This window comes from Cuculus canorus, chromosome 4 (assembly GCF_017976375.1).
Source record: "Cuculus canorus isolate bCucCan1 chromosome 4, bCucCan1.pri, whole genome shotgun sequence".
Classification (NCBI taxonomy): Eukaryota; Metazoa; Chordata; class Aves; order Cuculiformes; family Cuculidae; genus Cuculus; species Cuculus canorus.
The window spans coordinates 52,580,078-52,595,508 of NC_071404.1; the positions used below are offsets into that span (position 1 = coordinate 52,580,078).

The 15,431-nt window shown below is 40.8% G+C and overlaps 1 protein-coding gene across 1 annotated transcript in view; it reads right to left on the minus strand.

Moving 5' to 3' along the window:
* TSPAN5 (tetraspanin 5) overlaps positions 1 to 15,214 on the minus strand; it is a 92,365-nt gene extending 77,151 nt beyond the window's left edge. Inside the window, exon 1 of the mRNA XM_009556411.2 lies at positions 14,999 to 15,214. Coding sequence (XP_009554706.1) covers positions 14,999 to 15,079 — 81 coding nt within the window. The 5' untranslated portion in view covers positions 15,080 to 15,214. The remainder of the gene's footprint in view (positions 1 to 14,998) is intronic.
* Between the last annotated feature and the right edge of the window lie 217 nt (positions 15,215 to 15,431).

Genomic DNA, 15,431 nt, shown 5'->3' on the forward strand with positions numbered 1-15,431 from the left:
CAACATGAGGCAGCAGTGTGCACTCGCAGCTCAGAAGGCCAACCGTATCCTGGGCTGCATCAAAAGAAGCATGGCCAGGAGGTTGACGGAAGGGATTCTGCCTCTCTGTTCAGCTCTTGTGAGACCTCGTCTGGAATACTGTGTCCAGTTCTGGAATTCTCAACATAAGAAGGATATGGAACTGTAGGGATGGGATCAGAGGAGGGCTACAAGGATGATCAGAGACTTGGAGCACCTCCCATACGAGGACAGCCTGAGAGAGTTGGGCTAGTTCAGCCTGGAGAAGAGAAGGCTCAGAGGAGATCTTATAGCGACCTTCCAGTCCCTGAAGTGGGCCTACAGGAAAGCTGGGGAGGGACCGTTTACAAAGGCTTGTAGTGATAGGACCGGGGGGGAACAGGTATAAACTGGAGAGGGGCAGATTTAGACTAGACATAAGGAAGAATTTCTTCATGATGAGAGTGCTGAGGCACTGAAACAGGCTGCCCAGGGAAACTGGAAGTGTTCAAGGCCAGGCTGGATGGGACATTGAGCAACCTAATCTACTGGGAGGCGTCCCTGCCCATGGCAGGGGGGTTGGAACTAGATGATCTTCAAGGTCACTTCCAACCCAAATTATTCTATGATTCTATGACACATCCCTCAGAAAGTCAGAGATTCAGGACCAACCAGGCAAACTCATGAAGAAAAAGCCATCTAGGGACACTAAATACCAAGATCCTAATTCTGGCTCAGAAAGGCTGAGTATTTAGAGCATATTCCCTAAGAATTATCACTATCCATCTGCCTTGTTTGTACACCTTTGACCTGTCTACCACTGGCCACTGTTCTAAGCATAGTTACCTTAAATGGACCTTTTGTCTGGGTCGGGTATGATCATTGGTATGTTCTCTTTGTTACATTTCCAAAAAGGTTCTTTGAGGACTGCCTTGACAGTGCCACCTTATTTAAGTTCTTTTCTATATCAGGAAATGCTTTAACCCAAATATAATGTTAGATGTCAGGGAGAGGAGGAGAGCTCAACTAGAACACTTCACAGCATTTCACATCTCCCATAAAAGCTTCAAAAGAAGGTTCTGTCCAGCCTTGTGCAAGTTTTCATTCTTGCATTATATCCAAGAATGTTCCCTTTTATTTTAAATGCAAAATGCCCATTAGTAGAGGAAAGCATTGATTTATTAGTGTAACTATATTTGAATTTAAATGAATGCTTAAAGTATTCTATATATGCTTGTTAAAGTAATGTAACTTCTTGAAAACTTCAGAGCCACTTTTAATAAAGCTCAGAAAATTACTTTCAGTTCTCACTTTGAAAGTTAGAGTATTACTCTTTTTGCTCTCAGTTTCTTTACCAATGATTATAGCATGTTATGACATTTCACAAACAATTTCACAACCTCACCCTATTCTCGGTCTGAACACAGAGAACTCATTTTCAAATTTCATAACAGTTTGCAGAGACTCTGAATTCCAGACTGCTGGCATTGTCTCAGGTTAAGTCAAAGAAGACTTTTCATTAGACACACATTCACCCCAAAACTCAAGGGAGAAAGGAAAGAGCACGCCTTTATCACTCTTCAGTAAAGTATAGCAGAAATATCATTTCAGGCAAACTTATACTGGGTCACATGAGACATCTTTCTACGTATTAATGGTTTATTTTCCATAACTTAGGTAGTAACTGTAGTTCTGCAGATTTCAACATATCCTTCACTACACAGGCTTTCCTAACTCAGCCTGGGAATAGTTGAGGGTGTTTGACCTTAAAAACAATAGGGAAATGACAACACATCCACAGACTTAAGTGCTAATTAACAGGAAATATTTCCAAGGGACACTGTTCAATCTATGGTCGGGTTTTTTTCAGATTTGATCTGTCCATAGATATGACTAATTATGCCAAATATTAATTGCACAGTTGGCATTTAGACAGCACTCACAAAGAAACCACACAGCTTTAACTCAAGGCAGTTAAACCAGTTAGGTGTTTCAGTAGCAGTGTTTCAGTGTCTACCAGTCACATCCTGACCTGCGTAGAGCCATTTTCCTCCCATGTCACTCTTCCCCAGCCCCTCAGTTGGTTTATGAATCCATATCTTATGCTGCACACTGGCACACAAACTATTTTAAGCCGTTTTTGCTGGCAAAGACACCATTTTGAAATGCTCTCAGAGTAAATCATCAAAACTCCAAACCCCCTTTGAATTGCATGAGACTCCAGCTGAAAATTAAAGAATATTCAAAAAGATGCCTTTTTATCACATCTTTCATGCTATACAGGATACAGGCCCTTTATATATATACATATATAGATATATAAAAGTGTTCTAGGTATTTAAGAGTTACGAAAATGCACAAAGTTAACAGAACTAGAGACTACAAAATCTTCAAAGAAACATTTTTTCAATTCCTCGCGAGTAAAACTTATACTCAACTTTTTTAAAAGAGTTGCAGGTGCATTGACGTATTGTTTCTTAACACAGAAAAAAAAAAAAAAAAAAAGGCAAGGTTCTTTCCCCTAGGGAACTCTCTTGCACTGAACCTAGTTTAAAGGTAAGGCTCAGCACATCTCCTCCTAAACCTTGTAGCAATTTTTGGCTCTGTAGTTTAACGGTTCATTTGAAGGTACATAAAGAGCAGATTAAGGAGTCAGTGCAATAGGTCAAAAAAGTTCTTCATCTCCCTTGGTGGTACAGTAAGTCGAAAAGCAAGGAATGTTAACCTCGCCTTTAAAAAAAAACAAAAACATAATAAGAACCAGTTTTACATTTTTTAAAGCCTTTCTTAAGACTAAAAAAAGATGGGGTTTCCCGTTTACTTTTAACGGTATTGAAACTGTCAGTATTATCAGACTGTAACTATCTACTCATGCTGTGTTCCCACAAGCTGCTGAAACAACCTACCAGTAATGCAGTATTCACAAAGTTTTGCATTTAGACAGACTGGTTTTACCTCTTCTCTATCAATCACCAAGACATAAACAAAACTACTCTGAGACATTCAGTTTCCATTCGGCTATAAAATGATTTTTCGGGCTTGATTTATATACGTAGCTTCTTTTATGCTTTGTTTACAGAAATTCTTTTATCTGCCACACTTGCTTACTCAATAAGACACCATTAGCAGTAATGGAACATATTTCATGCAGAAGCCATTATCTTTAGCCTAAGATGTTAAAGTTCAGAAGCCATCAATAAAATGTGCTGATTTCTTATGCGGCTAATGGTAGACCACATAAGTAGTGGTACTTAACAGATGAGCGCTAGCAGCTCCATCAGAGAGATTTATCATGAAGTTGCTGCTATTATGTACCTGTCTGGGAAATGCAAGACTCAGTACTCAATACAGTACTATGGCATTGCTAGTTAAAAAATGACAGCGGTGATCAGCTTGCCGCCCAAATCAGTGACAAGGCACGTAGCCTGCAGAAGCCACTGCTAAGTGATATTTCAGCACATGCAAAACTACTTCATACAAGCACACCACAACTAGAGAGATCACAGTCACAATCGTCTGCTGTGGATGAACTCCCTGTGCTTCAACAGCTAGGTTCTCTCAATGCTACAAGTATTAGAGTCATTATAGAGTCCTATAATTGAGGGGAAGTTCTCATTTAAAGGATCAAAATGGTCAGACAGGATGCTCACACAGAGACACAAACTGTCAGAAACACTGCCTGATAAGCTCCACTTTCTCCTTCTCAGTTAAACTAGTGTATCACCCTTTTTGTCAGCTCTTAGCTACTTAGGCAACTGAAGTAATTGCTCTAGCTCTTTCAAAAGTCTTTTCAGTGTTTTCTTTGGGGGACCTCTTTGGGCTTTTCCATCTCCCTTTATTTTTGGGTTTGTTTTTTTTTTTAAAAAAAAAAGGCAAACAAAAACCAGACATTGCTCAAAAACCAATTATGAGGCTGCCACCAAGTGATTCCCATTGAAGTCAACAGAAGCTGCTCTAATGCAGAGGCCTCTAACAAGGACCCAAGCATTTACAGTGCCGGAAGCCTTTGTGCGCTATACCATGAGTGGATGAAGGCAAGCTATGCAGGGGGCTCATTCAAAATTAATGCAACATCAGGAAGTGGATGAGAGAGAGAGAATGCACTTAATAATTGATCCACAGTTTGTTTTCTGTGAATTCTGAGAAGTCTTTATGTATATGTTTGATTTGGTTTGCCTTTCTGTGTTTGTCTGGGTTTTTTTTCCAAGCTAGAGAGTTTCTAAAGTTCTATAGACAAAATAGAGTGAAACAATGACAAGAGAATTCCCAAAGAAGTGCTTTGATAACAATAACCGCAGGAAAACATCTGCCCAGAAGGCAACAGAGATGGAATGGAAAACAATGCAAGTTTCATTCAGAAAAACACTACTACCATCTCACTTTTAGAAGATTATATTCTCAAAGTTAAATATCTTCCGCTTTATGAACAAGCGGTGTGTTCCAGCCCTGCTCTGTGAAAAAAATACGATGCTCCCTTCACACCGTGATTTATACAGAAATAAAATCCCACTCCACAATGCCAAGTCCATCTTTCCAACTTATGAAGTCCTTCAAACTCCTCAGGCTAGGAGTCAAACCCTGCTCACATGAACAAGTTTGACAACACAGGTGCACCAAAATCATTCTAACTTGTTCTATGAATAACTCCTGCAGTCATGTTAAGGACATGTTACACTGGCAGGTTGGAACAAGGCAGCCTTTTAGAATAAATGAAAATCTGACCCTACCAAAGAAGGAAGGAGATCACTTACATGTAAAAGAAAGCAACATTTTTAAACCATATACAGCTACCAGTGGAACGCTACCAGTGACCATGTCAGAGCTCCCAGCAGCAGAACAGCAGAACACTGCCACAGGAAGATCAATGCAAGAAGTCCTTCTATGCATGTAGCAGCAGTCAGATGGGTTTCCAGGCCTTTCAAGTCATGTATTTAGGCACGTAAGTCAATGAATTTCTGCTCTATCAAGTAAGGAATTAATTTGGTTAAAATACAGTATTATTCTATATATTAAAAACTGTGTATGCGCATATATACACTATATAAATGCATTTCCAACATAAAATGCATACTAAACTTTTGTTTGCAACAAAGCCATCAAAAATGCTCAGGAATGGACTCTCTTCAGAGAGATCATTTGCCACCCCCTTCCATAGGCCAGTCCAGTGAAGTATCTTATTACAGGGAATGGCATGGTGCCTGGAATAATGTTTAGGGAAAGGAAAAGAAACCAGAGAGGTAGATGATGGAGCTATCCACTTTAACTTAGTTCAAATTAAGGTCATGTTACAACAAACTTGGTAGACTGTCACGGTTCTTTCTTTCCCCAACATCACTGAGTAATTAGGAGAAAACAGATAACAACCATAAATCTTACTGAAATAGAGAAGATTAAAGTGCATTGGAGGAACACCCCAAGTAGCACACATCTACATAACAGTCCCCACTGGACTGAGCTAATTAACACAGCATCATCTCTGATACCTGTGTACTCCACAGTCCAAAGCCACTTCACCTAGATTTAGAACAAGCCACGCTTGTACAATTGCTTGAAGTTGATGCACACAGGGAGAGGAAGAGACCATCCTACCATCTTCCCACACTTCATTCTTGCAGCCAAACAGCAAGTCAACAGAAATCTACCCAGACGAGAGAGTTCTTGGTCAGATCCAGTAACTGACTGCTATCAATCTGCTGAAGCTATACTAACACACTTGGTTCTGCAGCCTTGTGCCGGTCTCAGCCATTTGCAGCCCCCAGCTCTCATTTTGACACCAGAATTTGCAAGTTAGCAGAACACCACCAGTCATGAAACCACTGCCATAGTCAAGGCAGGAAGTGAAGTGGAACCAGATCCTCCTAGTCATTCGGAGGGGGGGGGGGGGGAAAAAAAAGAATTAGACTATTAGGAAAGCAGCAAGACTTCACACCCCTCTGGATGCCCACAGAAAGAGAAAGAAACAAGAGGATGTTTGTGGTCTCAAGAAATATGAATAAATAACTAAGATCTAGTTTTTAATCAACTGCAATCATACATATTTTATATATATGTATACATATGTTTATTGCCTTTACATAAGTTACATGGTTTAATTTTGATCTAGAAATTAATTACATCACTCCTTGGAAAACAGGGCTTCTAATTTTAAAAATTTTACCATTTATTTTTTAATTGTTTTAATTATATATTTAAATATTTAATTATTGGTGGACTGACTGAATTCACACTTATTCCTTTAGAATGACACATACCCACATAAACTGGCAGTCAGGAAAACAACTTTATGAAATGCAGCCTTTAACTCGCATGGAAAAGGGAACCCTTCTGGTTTTATATTGCAGTGTAAGAATTAAAAGCAAAAACATCTGAAACCCTTGCTTTGAGCGTAGTAAAACAGCCCGGTATATTCCCAGCTGAGAGTGGCCCAGGATACCTGACAATCCCCTCCCTCACTAGTGGGTATGAATGACCCAATGCTTTGAATTGTCACCTTACCGGAATTCTGTTCTCCAGCCTGAAACTCTAACCACGCGGCATTGCAAAGAAACTTGAGAGAGTTGTTCTGCCAGGTGACACGGCTAATCGAAGCATGGCATGAAGCAGCAAAACCTTTGCCACACATTATCTGTGAACTTTTTTCCTCAGTGTCTGTGCTTTTATATATAAACCATTTACAGCCCATAGTGGGAACCCCCATCAAGCTCTTTTTAATCACAGCTGGTTGGAAAACAGAACATGGCAGAAGAGATGCGATCCAGTGAGAAGGAAGCACAGAGAACCTAGCCTCAGAAAAGTAAACATATGCCCTGCATATGGGTACACAACACAAAGGTGTCCAACAGGGAGAACCTGTGGTGCAGGCTCTGGCAAAATGACAGAGAGCAGGTGGATCCGTCAGGGGTGACACCCCACACATGGTGCTCCTGCATCTTTGCTTGGGGCACCAGAGCTCAGTCGAGAGAGTCTGCCCTCTTGACACACACAAAGTCAGTCTTGACATAAAATAATGTTCCCTGTCATGGAAGATTTGCCCCTAAATCGAACTAAATTAAGCTGGACTCCCATTAAATGTAAGCTACTAATGCTAGGAAACACCTAGTAGGCTGAATTATTGAAAGCATACCTGCAATCTCATTTATATCATACTCATTACCCTTTAACAGTAGCTTACTGGACCTGTGACAGTAGACATAATCAAGTTCTCACTCACTATATTCTGGAAAACAAAACAGAAGCTTCTACGAACCTGAAGTATTTCATATGTTTAAAGGCATCTGGTCTCCTTTTAATTCTTCCTTTGACTACAATACTACAAAGAAGCACCAAACACTTTCATAAATCTTTTTACTTGCCTATTGAGGAGAAAGAGAATATATTTAGGCAGAAGTTCCTGCCATTCTTTGCTTTTTTCCATTAGAAGTTTTGCTGTTGGGAAAACCAGATGGCAACAGGTATGGAACAGGTATGCAAACTGTTTCTATAATAGGTATTTGCCTTACTGCAAAAAGAAATAATAAGTCTTCCATCATCACACATCAGGAACTTCACTTGAAATGATTTTCAATATTATTTGATGTAAGGGAGCCTTACGTAGGAGCAGAGGGATTTTCAGGGCCTGGAAAAGGCATATTGATTTTTCTCAGTTCTGTGGGAAATTGACAGTTCATTGGTAAGATCCTCTGTGCGTGCTCAAATACTCATTCTAAATGCTGTCCAGAGGAAAGCAATGGGAAAGTTGAAACATTAGCTGAAGAATCTGATGTGGGGATTGATGTGTATCAAAACAAATAAATACCACTGCTGCCATTTGCCTTCTGTATGCAGCTGAAGGAGTAGGATCTGACTGTTTTCAGCATCTCCACAAGTTCGGCCATCTGGAGGTTATATGAGATCACAGTGAGTCAGAGTTTGATACCAAATCAAGCACCCCTGACTGCAAGCCTCAGCGTGTTAGTGACTTTTCCAATGCCAGCGTAAGTGCAAGGCTGGACTGCTCTAGATCCTTGCATATGTTACAGAAGCAGCTATACAGAGCGCTGTGCCACTCATCACATCCACCCATCCCAACCTGTACAAGGTCCTGCTGAAATCGGTGGAAATCCATACACACCGTGACCCATGAGGGAGGATGTCTTTTGGCAGAAGCAGCAGCACAATCACAAAAAACGGGATGTTTTCCAAAGTCATACAATAGTGCAATGGAAAAGAAACAAATTAGGTCTCAAACCAGTAAAGAATAATCTGTTTTCCCAAATTCTGCACTGTAAACTGTAGTGGAATGTAATTCACTGCTAAGAACAATAAAGCTTTTCTTGTTTTATTTCTTTCTTTATTGCACTGCAACAATATTTGCTAATTTCTAATGGGAAAAAAAGATGGAAAGAGCTACAAAAGTACAAAGTCATTTATGAAGCACTAGCTAATGAAAAAATCAGATACTTAAGAGTTTAAAAAATTACCATACTGGAAGGCACTTTAATGGTTAATGCTGACAGTGACTTCTAGGTCACCACTAACAGAGCTGGGTCAGTCCATGAGCTGTTCAACTCCTTGCTCCCATCTACATCAATAAAACAATGACAGTTTTGTTGACAGGCTACTAGCTCTGCGCTTAAGAAGCATGCTGCATGTTTTGGTCAAAATAAAGCATGAAGGCTGTTTCTGTCCTATAGCACTACAGTTTAAGATTGGAACTCCCTAACTGGCAGAATTAAGTTAGGAGATTTCTTTGGGTCAAAAATATTCTCTCACCTCCAGTCTTAATTTGAAGCAAAACATTATATTCTAAAAGTTTATAGCAAATCTTCAGAGGTTACTACCCCCAGTTAATAAAGTATAAACTGTTGAAGTACCTAGACCGAACATTTAACAGTACACCTATTTCTTCCTCCAAATGCATAACTTGTAGCCCTGGTGCCAGAGCCAGCTTATAAGGCACTTTCAACAAGAATTCCATTTGTAGGAATAGGGTTCAAAATAAAAGGAAGTTTTGTTTCACTAACTCTAAGCCCAAGTTTCTTATCCTCTACTAATCATCAACTATTATGTCTCACAGAGTTTAAGGAATAAAGAACAAATTAAAGTTTACTAAAAAGTAATTCAGGATTACTGTAATCTCTGAAACTAGGCCTTAGAGAGTATTCTTTAAGAACAGATCACATACATAATTCCAAACTCCAGTCCACTGAAGAGGACAGAGGAGTCTCTTACATCCTCCTCCTTTCTACTCCCCATACACAAGTCAAACAAACTTCTCCCCCACATCTTCCATTTGAAAATTACCCTACATCTATTTCATTATCTGATATGAGGAATTTCTTTTTTTTCTAGGCTTCCATTTGGGAAAAAAGCCTTTCTTCCCCCGTTTAGCTCATGCTTGCTTTCCCTATGTGCCTATCACCTCTTACACTGTAGTTGAATATGCACATAAATAATAAACCAATCAAAATTTATCATTAAAAGACTGTATTACTAAACTAAGGTAGAGTGTCTGACTTCGAATTCAGTGTTAGTGAACATGGATCTGTCACCCTTATAACAAAACATTGTCAACATGCAACAAGGAGGATGGGACTAGGACCAAAGATAACTTTTACTTTTTTTTTCACCCATACAAGTATTCATAAAATGTTTCACATAGAGAAGTATTCTGTTGAGGCTGCCTGAACTCTGGGTGCCATTCACTCACATCAGCTCTTCTCCGATTGGAGCAGTAAGGATTGAAAATTGACTCCTAATACTTCAAGACAGACACGTCACCAGGTAATATGTTCTATGACAATTCAATCAAGGCAGGAGACTGGTGAATGCATTCAACCAATTTATTTTTAGCACAGAAGTATATAAAGCTGCATTTGATAATTCCGAAAATATTCGCTTGCAGTATTTTGACATCAAACATGAAAAGTCACACAATTAATAACAATTAGATTTTTCTAGTTCTTGTATCCTTATGTTTCTTCACTCTTTCATAAACTAGAAACATCAAATAGTTTAAAACAATAATATATTTACAAACACCTAATGTTGGCAAAACAAATACTTAGGAGAAAGGAAACATCTTCATCCATGTTCCTCATCTATTTCTTTTTGTATAAACAGTGATACAGCCTGCCACAAAATTACATGGGACAGCAGGGCAAGGAAAATTTTTACTCCAAGAATGACCTCTACAAGTGAGAAGCAAGTCTCGCGCAGCCAGCAGAGTTACTATATTTTTATCTGCATTTAAAAGACTGGGGCAACATCTGCTGAAAGAGACACTGAGGAATTCAGGAATCCCAAGCTCAGAACAACACATCTATTTCAGCAATACACACATCACTGCCTTGCACCCTTTCAAAACAGTTGCATATTTTCCCAGGACAATTTCTGTTATTGCTTCTGTTCTGTTTCTGGTAGGATCACTTGTGAAATACCAAGTTATCTATGCTACTAAGAAATTTTAAAAAAAAAAATAATAATAATTTGATCATAAAAGGGTGGGGACAAAAGGGGGAGAGTGAACAAAATGTTTCTGCTTCCACTCCAAAGGCATCTTCCCCATGCAATGTTTTAAAGATCAAATGCTACAGAGCGCATTTGAAAATTGCATGGAACAAGCTTCACATTGATTATTTATTTTAGCCACTGTGGCAAGAGAAAATTACATAACCAAAACTTCCTTGTGGATACCTGAAAACCAGATCACATCATAAAATGGTCTCTTTTGAAAACAAACTATCAACAATGTACAAAATCTAATAAACAGTCTATTTGTTGCCCCTTAAAGGTCAGTGCACTTTTCCAACCATTTTCCCATAATACATTTAAATAATCTTATTCGGTGTTCTTTCTGCTATCTTCCTGTAATTCAGAGACTATTTAGATCTCTACATGGCTGCCATCAAAATCAGCAGATGCCAAGCAAACTAAAACACAAATTATGACCTGTAATATGCTGATGTACCATAACATAATAATATCAGCATATCTCACACTTCCCAATGAATCACCAGACAAAGGAAAGGTTTCCGTCTGAGGTTTCAATGCTGTCTACACGTATTTTCAATTATGCTAGGGCCAGTGGAATCAAGCACAGGCTGAAATTCAGAGTTAAACAACAGTATATATTCACAGCTTCCATCAAGTGTAATAAAGCACAGACAGAAACTGAAAACAGTTCCTGGAATTAAAAATCAGCATAAAATTACCTTGCAAAAGTAGAAGGGGAAAGAAGGGGAAATGGTTCTTGCCTTTTGGGAAGCAGAGTGGCCTGCTTTTACTTTTCACATTGTACCTTTGACATCATTCCACAACAAAATCTAAGGCGGAAGGTAAGGAGGAGGCATTGTTTGCTTTCTTCAGCTACAGAAAGATGTTCTCTGTTACCTCCTGTTAAGACTGCAGCTCTCATCTAAATCAAATTACATTACGGTTTACCTAGACAAAACATGAAGGCTCACATAAAAAAAAATACTGCCTATTCCACCAGCCTAGAAGGGTAGCAAACATCATGTGGTGCTTTCACACAGGCATTATGCTAGTGAAGTTACAACCCAGCTATGTGCGCTAACGAACAATCGGCAGAAGAATGGCACCTTAGTAATGGAAAGGGAAGCATAATATTGAGTCCTAACTCGTGATTTAGATGTATTTGTGCCTATTTGGTCTCAGTTCCTAAACCTTACTTTGGCAAGGGCCAAATGAGCATTCCTTTCCCACAAAAGCATTGTGACCTCATAAAATGAGGTTTTCTGAACAAGCACTTCCAGCATATCTGTCACCTTTAACACTGAATTTAAAAAATAAAAGCTTGCAAATATACCTAAAACATCAACTATGCATAGACTCTGTGGATAATACTGTCTTCTACAACAGTATGAAGCAGTCAGTCAAAAACACATTAGCAGGGGTGGTGCAAGACTGAGAACTATCTCCTAAAGAGAACACCGTCACCTTTAGTCACAACTATGTCTACAGCATTAGACTGCAACTTTCTCATGTTCGTTATTCTAATAATTCAGTTGTGTTTTTTAAGAAAAAACGGACCAGCACAAAGCCAAAAAAATTGACAAAAGGTCTGATAAGTTATTTTGCCAATATTCTTTAGCACATAAACTGAAGACATGAAAAAAACGGAGGCTTTAAGTAGCACGTACAACCGTTCCCCACATAATTTCATGAGATCTATAATATTTCTCTGTTCAAGGCATTGACAATTTTCCTGTCAAAACCATTACTTTTCCAGTTAATCATAACTTTTACTTAGTTATCTATTTTCAGTCCACTGATTTATGACACAGTATAGAGAGTAATTCCCTGTTTGCTTACGTTACATTTGTAAAAGGTTGTGTTAAAGCCACTATACAGTAACGCTCAGAAGTTTTAACAAAGGCATTCTACAGATCTCCATGTTTGCAAGATCCCTGGAGAGCGTCACGGGGTTAGGATGATCGCCTCTTCATCACTTCAATCTATTCACAGTTCTTATATTACTGGCTATTTTTGGTTATCGCTTTCTGTGAGCAGCCAACTGAACTTCCAATTTTCATTTACAGCTTTTCTGGCCCAGTTTCATGATAAGACTATTGAAGGGCTTGCTATTAATTCAGTAAAAACAACATTAAAATGTATTCTACAAGAGTAACTGCCTATGTTTTCATTCCAAATTCATGAAAGACGTGGTAATAAATGCAGGCTTCCTCATAAAGCGATTACAATATTGTGAAGAAATGACTAAACTCTGATAAAGTGCTTTGTCTCTGTGGGTCTGTAGAAGTTTAGCCAAGGACACAACGAGATGATTAGCATTTTGCAAAAGGGGAAATTCGCAAGCAAGAGCCAGACATCATGCAAATGGCAGAGTGGGCGATATACTCCGTCTTCAGATTAGCAGAGTGGCCTAGCAAGATATCCTTTCCTTTAACCCATTCAGTTACAGAGGAATATCTGTCACCATGCAAAAGCTATGCTGCATCTGCCTCAGTAACACAGGAATGCAAAAAAAGATTAGCCACAAAATACCTAAAAGATACTGCTTCCCCACTTGCACCACCTGCACATTGAGAGTAAGAGGAAGGAAATTACAGGCTATATAGCTTCTTACGGACTGACAGCGCCCGAAGGAGCAAGATAACACATTCATATTTCCCTCTTCTAGTCCAAGGACAGAGCACACAAATGTTCCTCACGTGACTCCTCCCCACTGAAAAAACCATCTGTGTTCACAGCAATATATACCCAGGGGAATCAAAATGAAAAAAACAGACAAGTGAAAGGAACCATGACAAACTCAACCACTGAAAACTGAGTGAAAAGCACATTAAAACCAGCTACTGTAGGATCAGAATGCTACACTGCCTGCAACCACTCATCTCCACAGGTCCGTCTTTGGCCAAGTAAACATCGACACAAAACCACTATCAACTTCACTCTTGCAGCTTACTTCCTTGATCAAGAAAAGGTATTCCTGTACAAAAGTGCAATCAAAGCTCCCATCCTTCCAAAACATCCTCTTCAGGCATCTCAACCTTCCAGGAACACAAACATGATGTTAGCTACCTGCTAGCCACATAACCACCCTCTCTTATTCTCACCAAGGTAATAAGCACAAGCTCAGTATTGATTTAGAAGGATTTTTCTCCCTATTCTTCCCCACCTGCATCCATAAAATTTCAGGTGGTCGCCCCAGTGCACCTCTTTCCTCCAAAGAGGCCACTATACCACATGTACTCAACTTGCCTTCAAAGCCCCTCAGAAACCCACTCATCCTGCCTGAGTTTGTGCATGCATCTCATTGCTAACTGGAATACCGAATGAAAAGAGGGGAATTGCACACCTTGGGATGTTATAGTTGGGTGAAGCGCCTTCACCCAACTATAACATCCTATGCAACGATAAAACTTCATCATTAAGGTGTGTGAGAATGCTCAGCCTCTCCCTCTGTGGCTACAAAATCTGGCATCCACAACTGGCTGCTTTGCTTTCCAAACCCAACACACTGAGAAGATGCTAGAAATACTATTTTATGCAGGTTACATTCCACTACACAGTTCTGCCTACTCTACAGCCAGTGCTAGAACAGTGCAACCAGATCCTGTGCAGTCAGGAGATCAAGCAGCACAGCCAGAAATCCCTGAAAATGTCCAGCCAAGCCTGCCATGGGCTTGCACTTTAGGGATGGGAGAGAATACTGTTTCCTCTCTCCTGCATCCTATTATTGCAACTACTACTACTATGTGGTAATTGCTAATCATAATAAACCCGTGCTATGCACAGCCTCGTCATTGCATAATCATCGCCTTAAACAGCACCGTGCAGAGAACTTGGGCTGTAAGGTTTTATTATTTGTATTTAACGGAGAAACCAGCACGAAAACACGCAGATCAATTCGCTCTCCGGGCCTGGGTGTCAGGATGCTCCCTCCTCCACCACAAAGCAGATGAGGGGGGAGGGAAGAAGGGAAAAGGGGGGAGGGAAAAAGGGAAAAGGGGGGGAGGGAAAAAGGGAAAAGGGGGGAGGGAAAAAGGGAAAAGGGGGGAGGGAAAAAGGGAAAAGGGGGGAGGGAAAAAGGGAAAAGGGGGGAGGGAAAAAGGGAAAAGGGGGGAGGGAAAAGGGGGGAGGGAAAAAGGGAAAAGGGGGGAGGGAAAAAGGGAAAAGGGGGGAGGGAAAAAGGGAAAAGGGGGGAGGGAAAAGGGGGGAGGGAAAAAGGGAAAAAAAAGGGGGGGGAAAAAGGGAAAAAAAAGGGGGGAGGGAAAAAGGGAAAAAAAAGGGGGGAGGGAAAAAGGGAAAAAAAGGGGGGGAGGGAAAAAGGGAAAAAAAGGGGGGGAGGGGAAAAGGGAAAAGGGGGAAGGGAAAAAGGGAAAAGGGGGAAGGGAAAAAGGGAAAAGCCCCCTCCCCCTTCCGGAGCTGCCGCCTCGCACCCAGCTGTCACCCACCCCGCCGGCCCCCTTCCAGCCGGGAGGAGGAGGAGAAGGGGGCAGAGGAAGGCCAGACGCGCCCGTGCGACGGGGCCACTTACCCAGAAAATGACATTGAATCCGAAAATGAAATATTTGATACAACAACTGACTTCGGGCCCCTTGTAGTGCTTCCCGGACATCCTCTGCGTTCATGAAGACACTTTGCTCGCAGTCAGGGTGAGAACCAAAGGAAGGGAGGGTGAAATAAAGAGGGGGGGAAGGATGGAGGGGAGCTGGATGGATGCTGGGGGCGCTGGATGGAAGCGGGGGGGGCTGGATGGATGCGGGGGGGGGGGGACTGGGATGGATGGAGAGAAGGTCTGGGTTCGGAATGGATGGATGGGGTGGGAATGAATGGAGCGGGGCTGAGATCGGGATGGATGGAGGGGTGGGAAGGGATGGAGGAGGGCTAGAATGGCTGGAGGGGGACTGGTGTTGGGATGGATGGATGGGGTGGGAATGAATGGAGAGGAGCTGGGGTCGGGATGGATG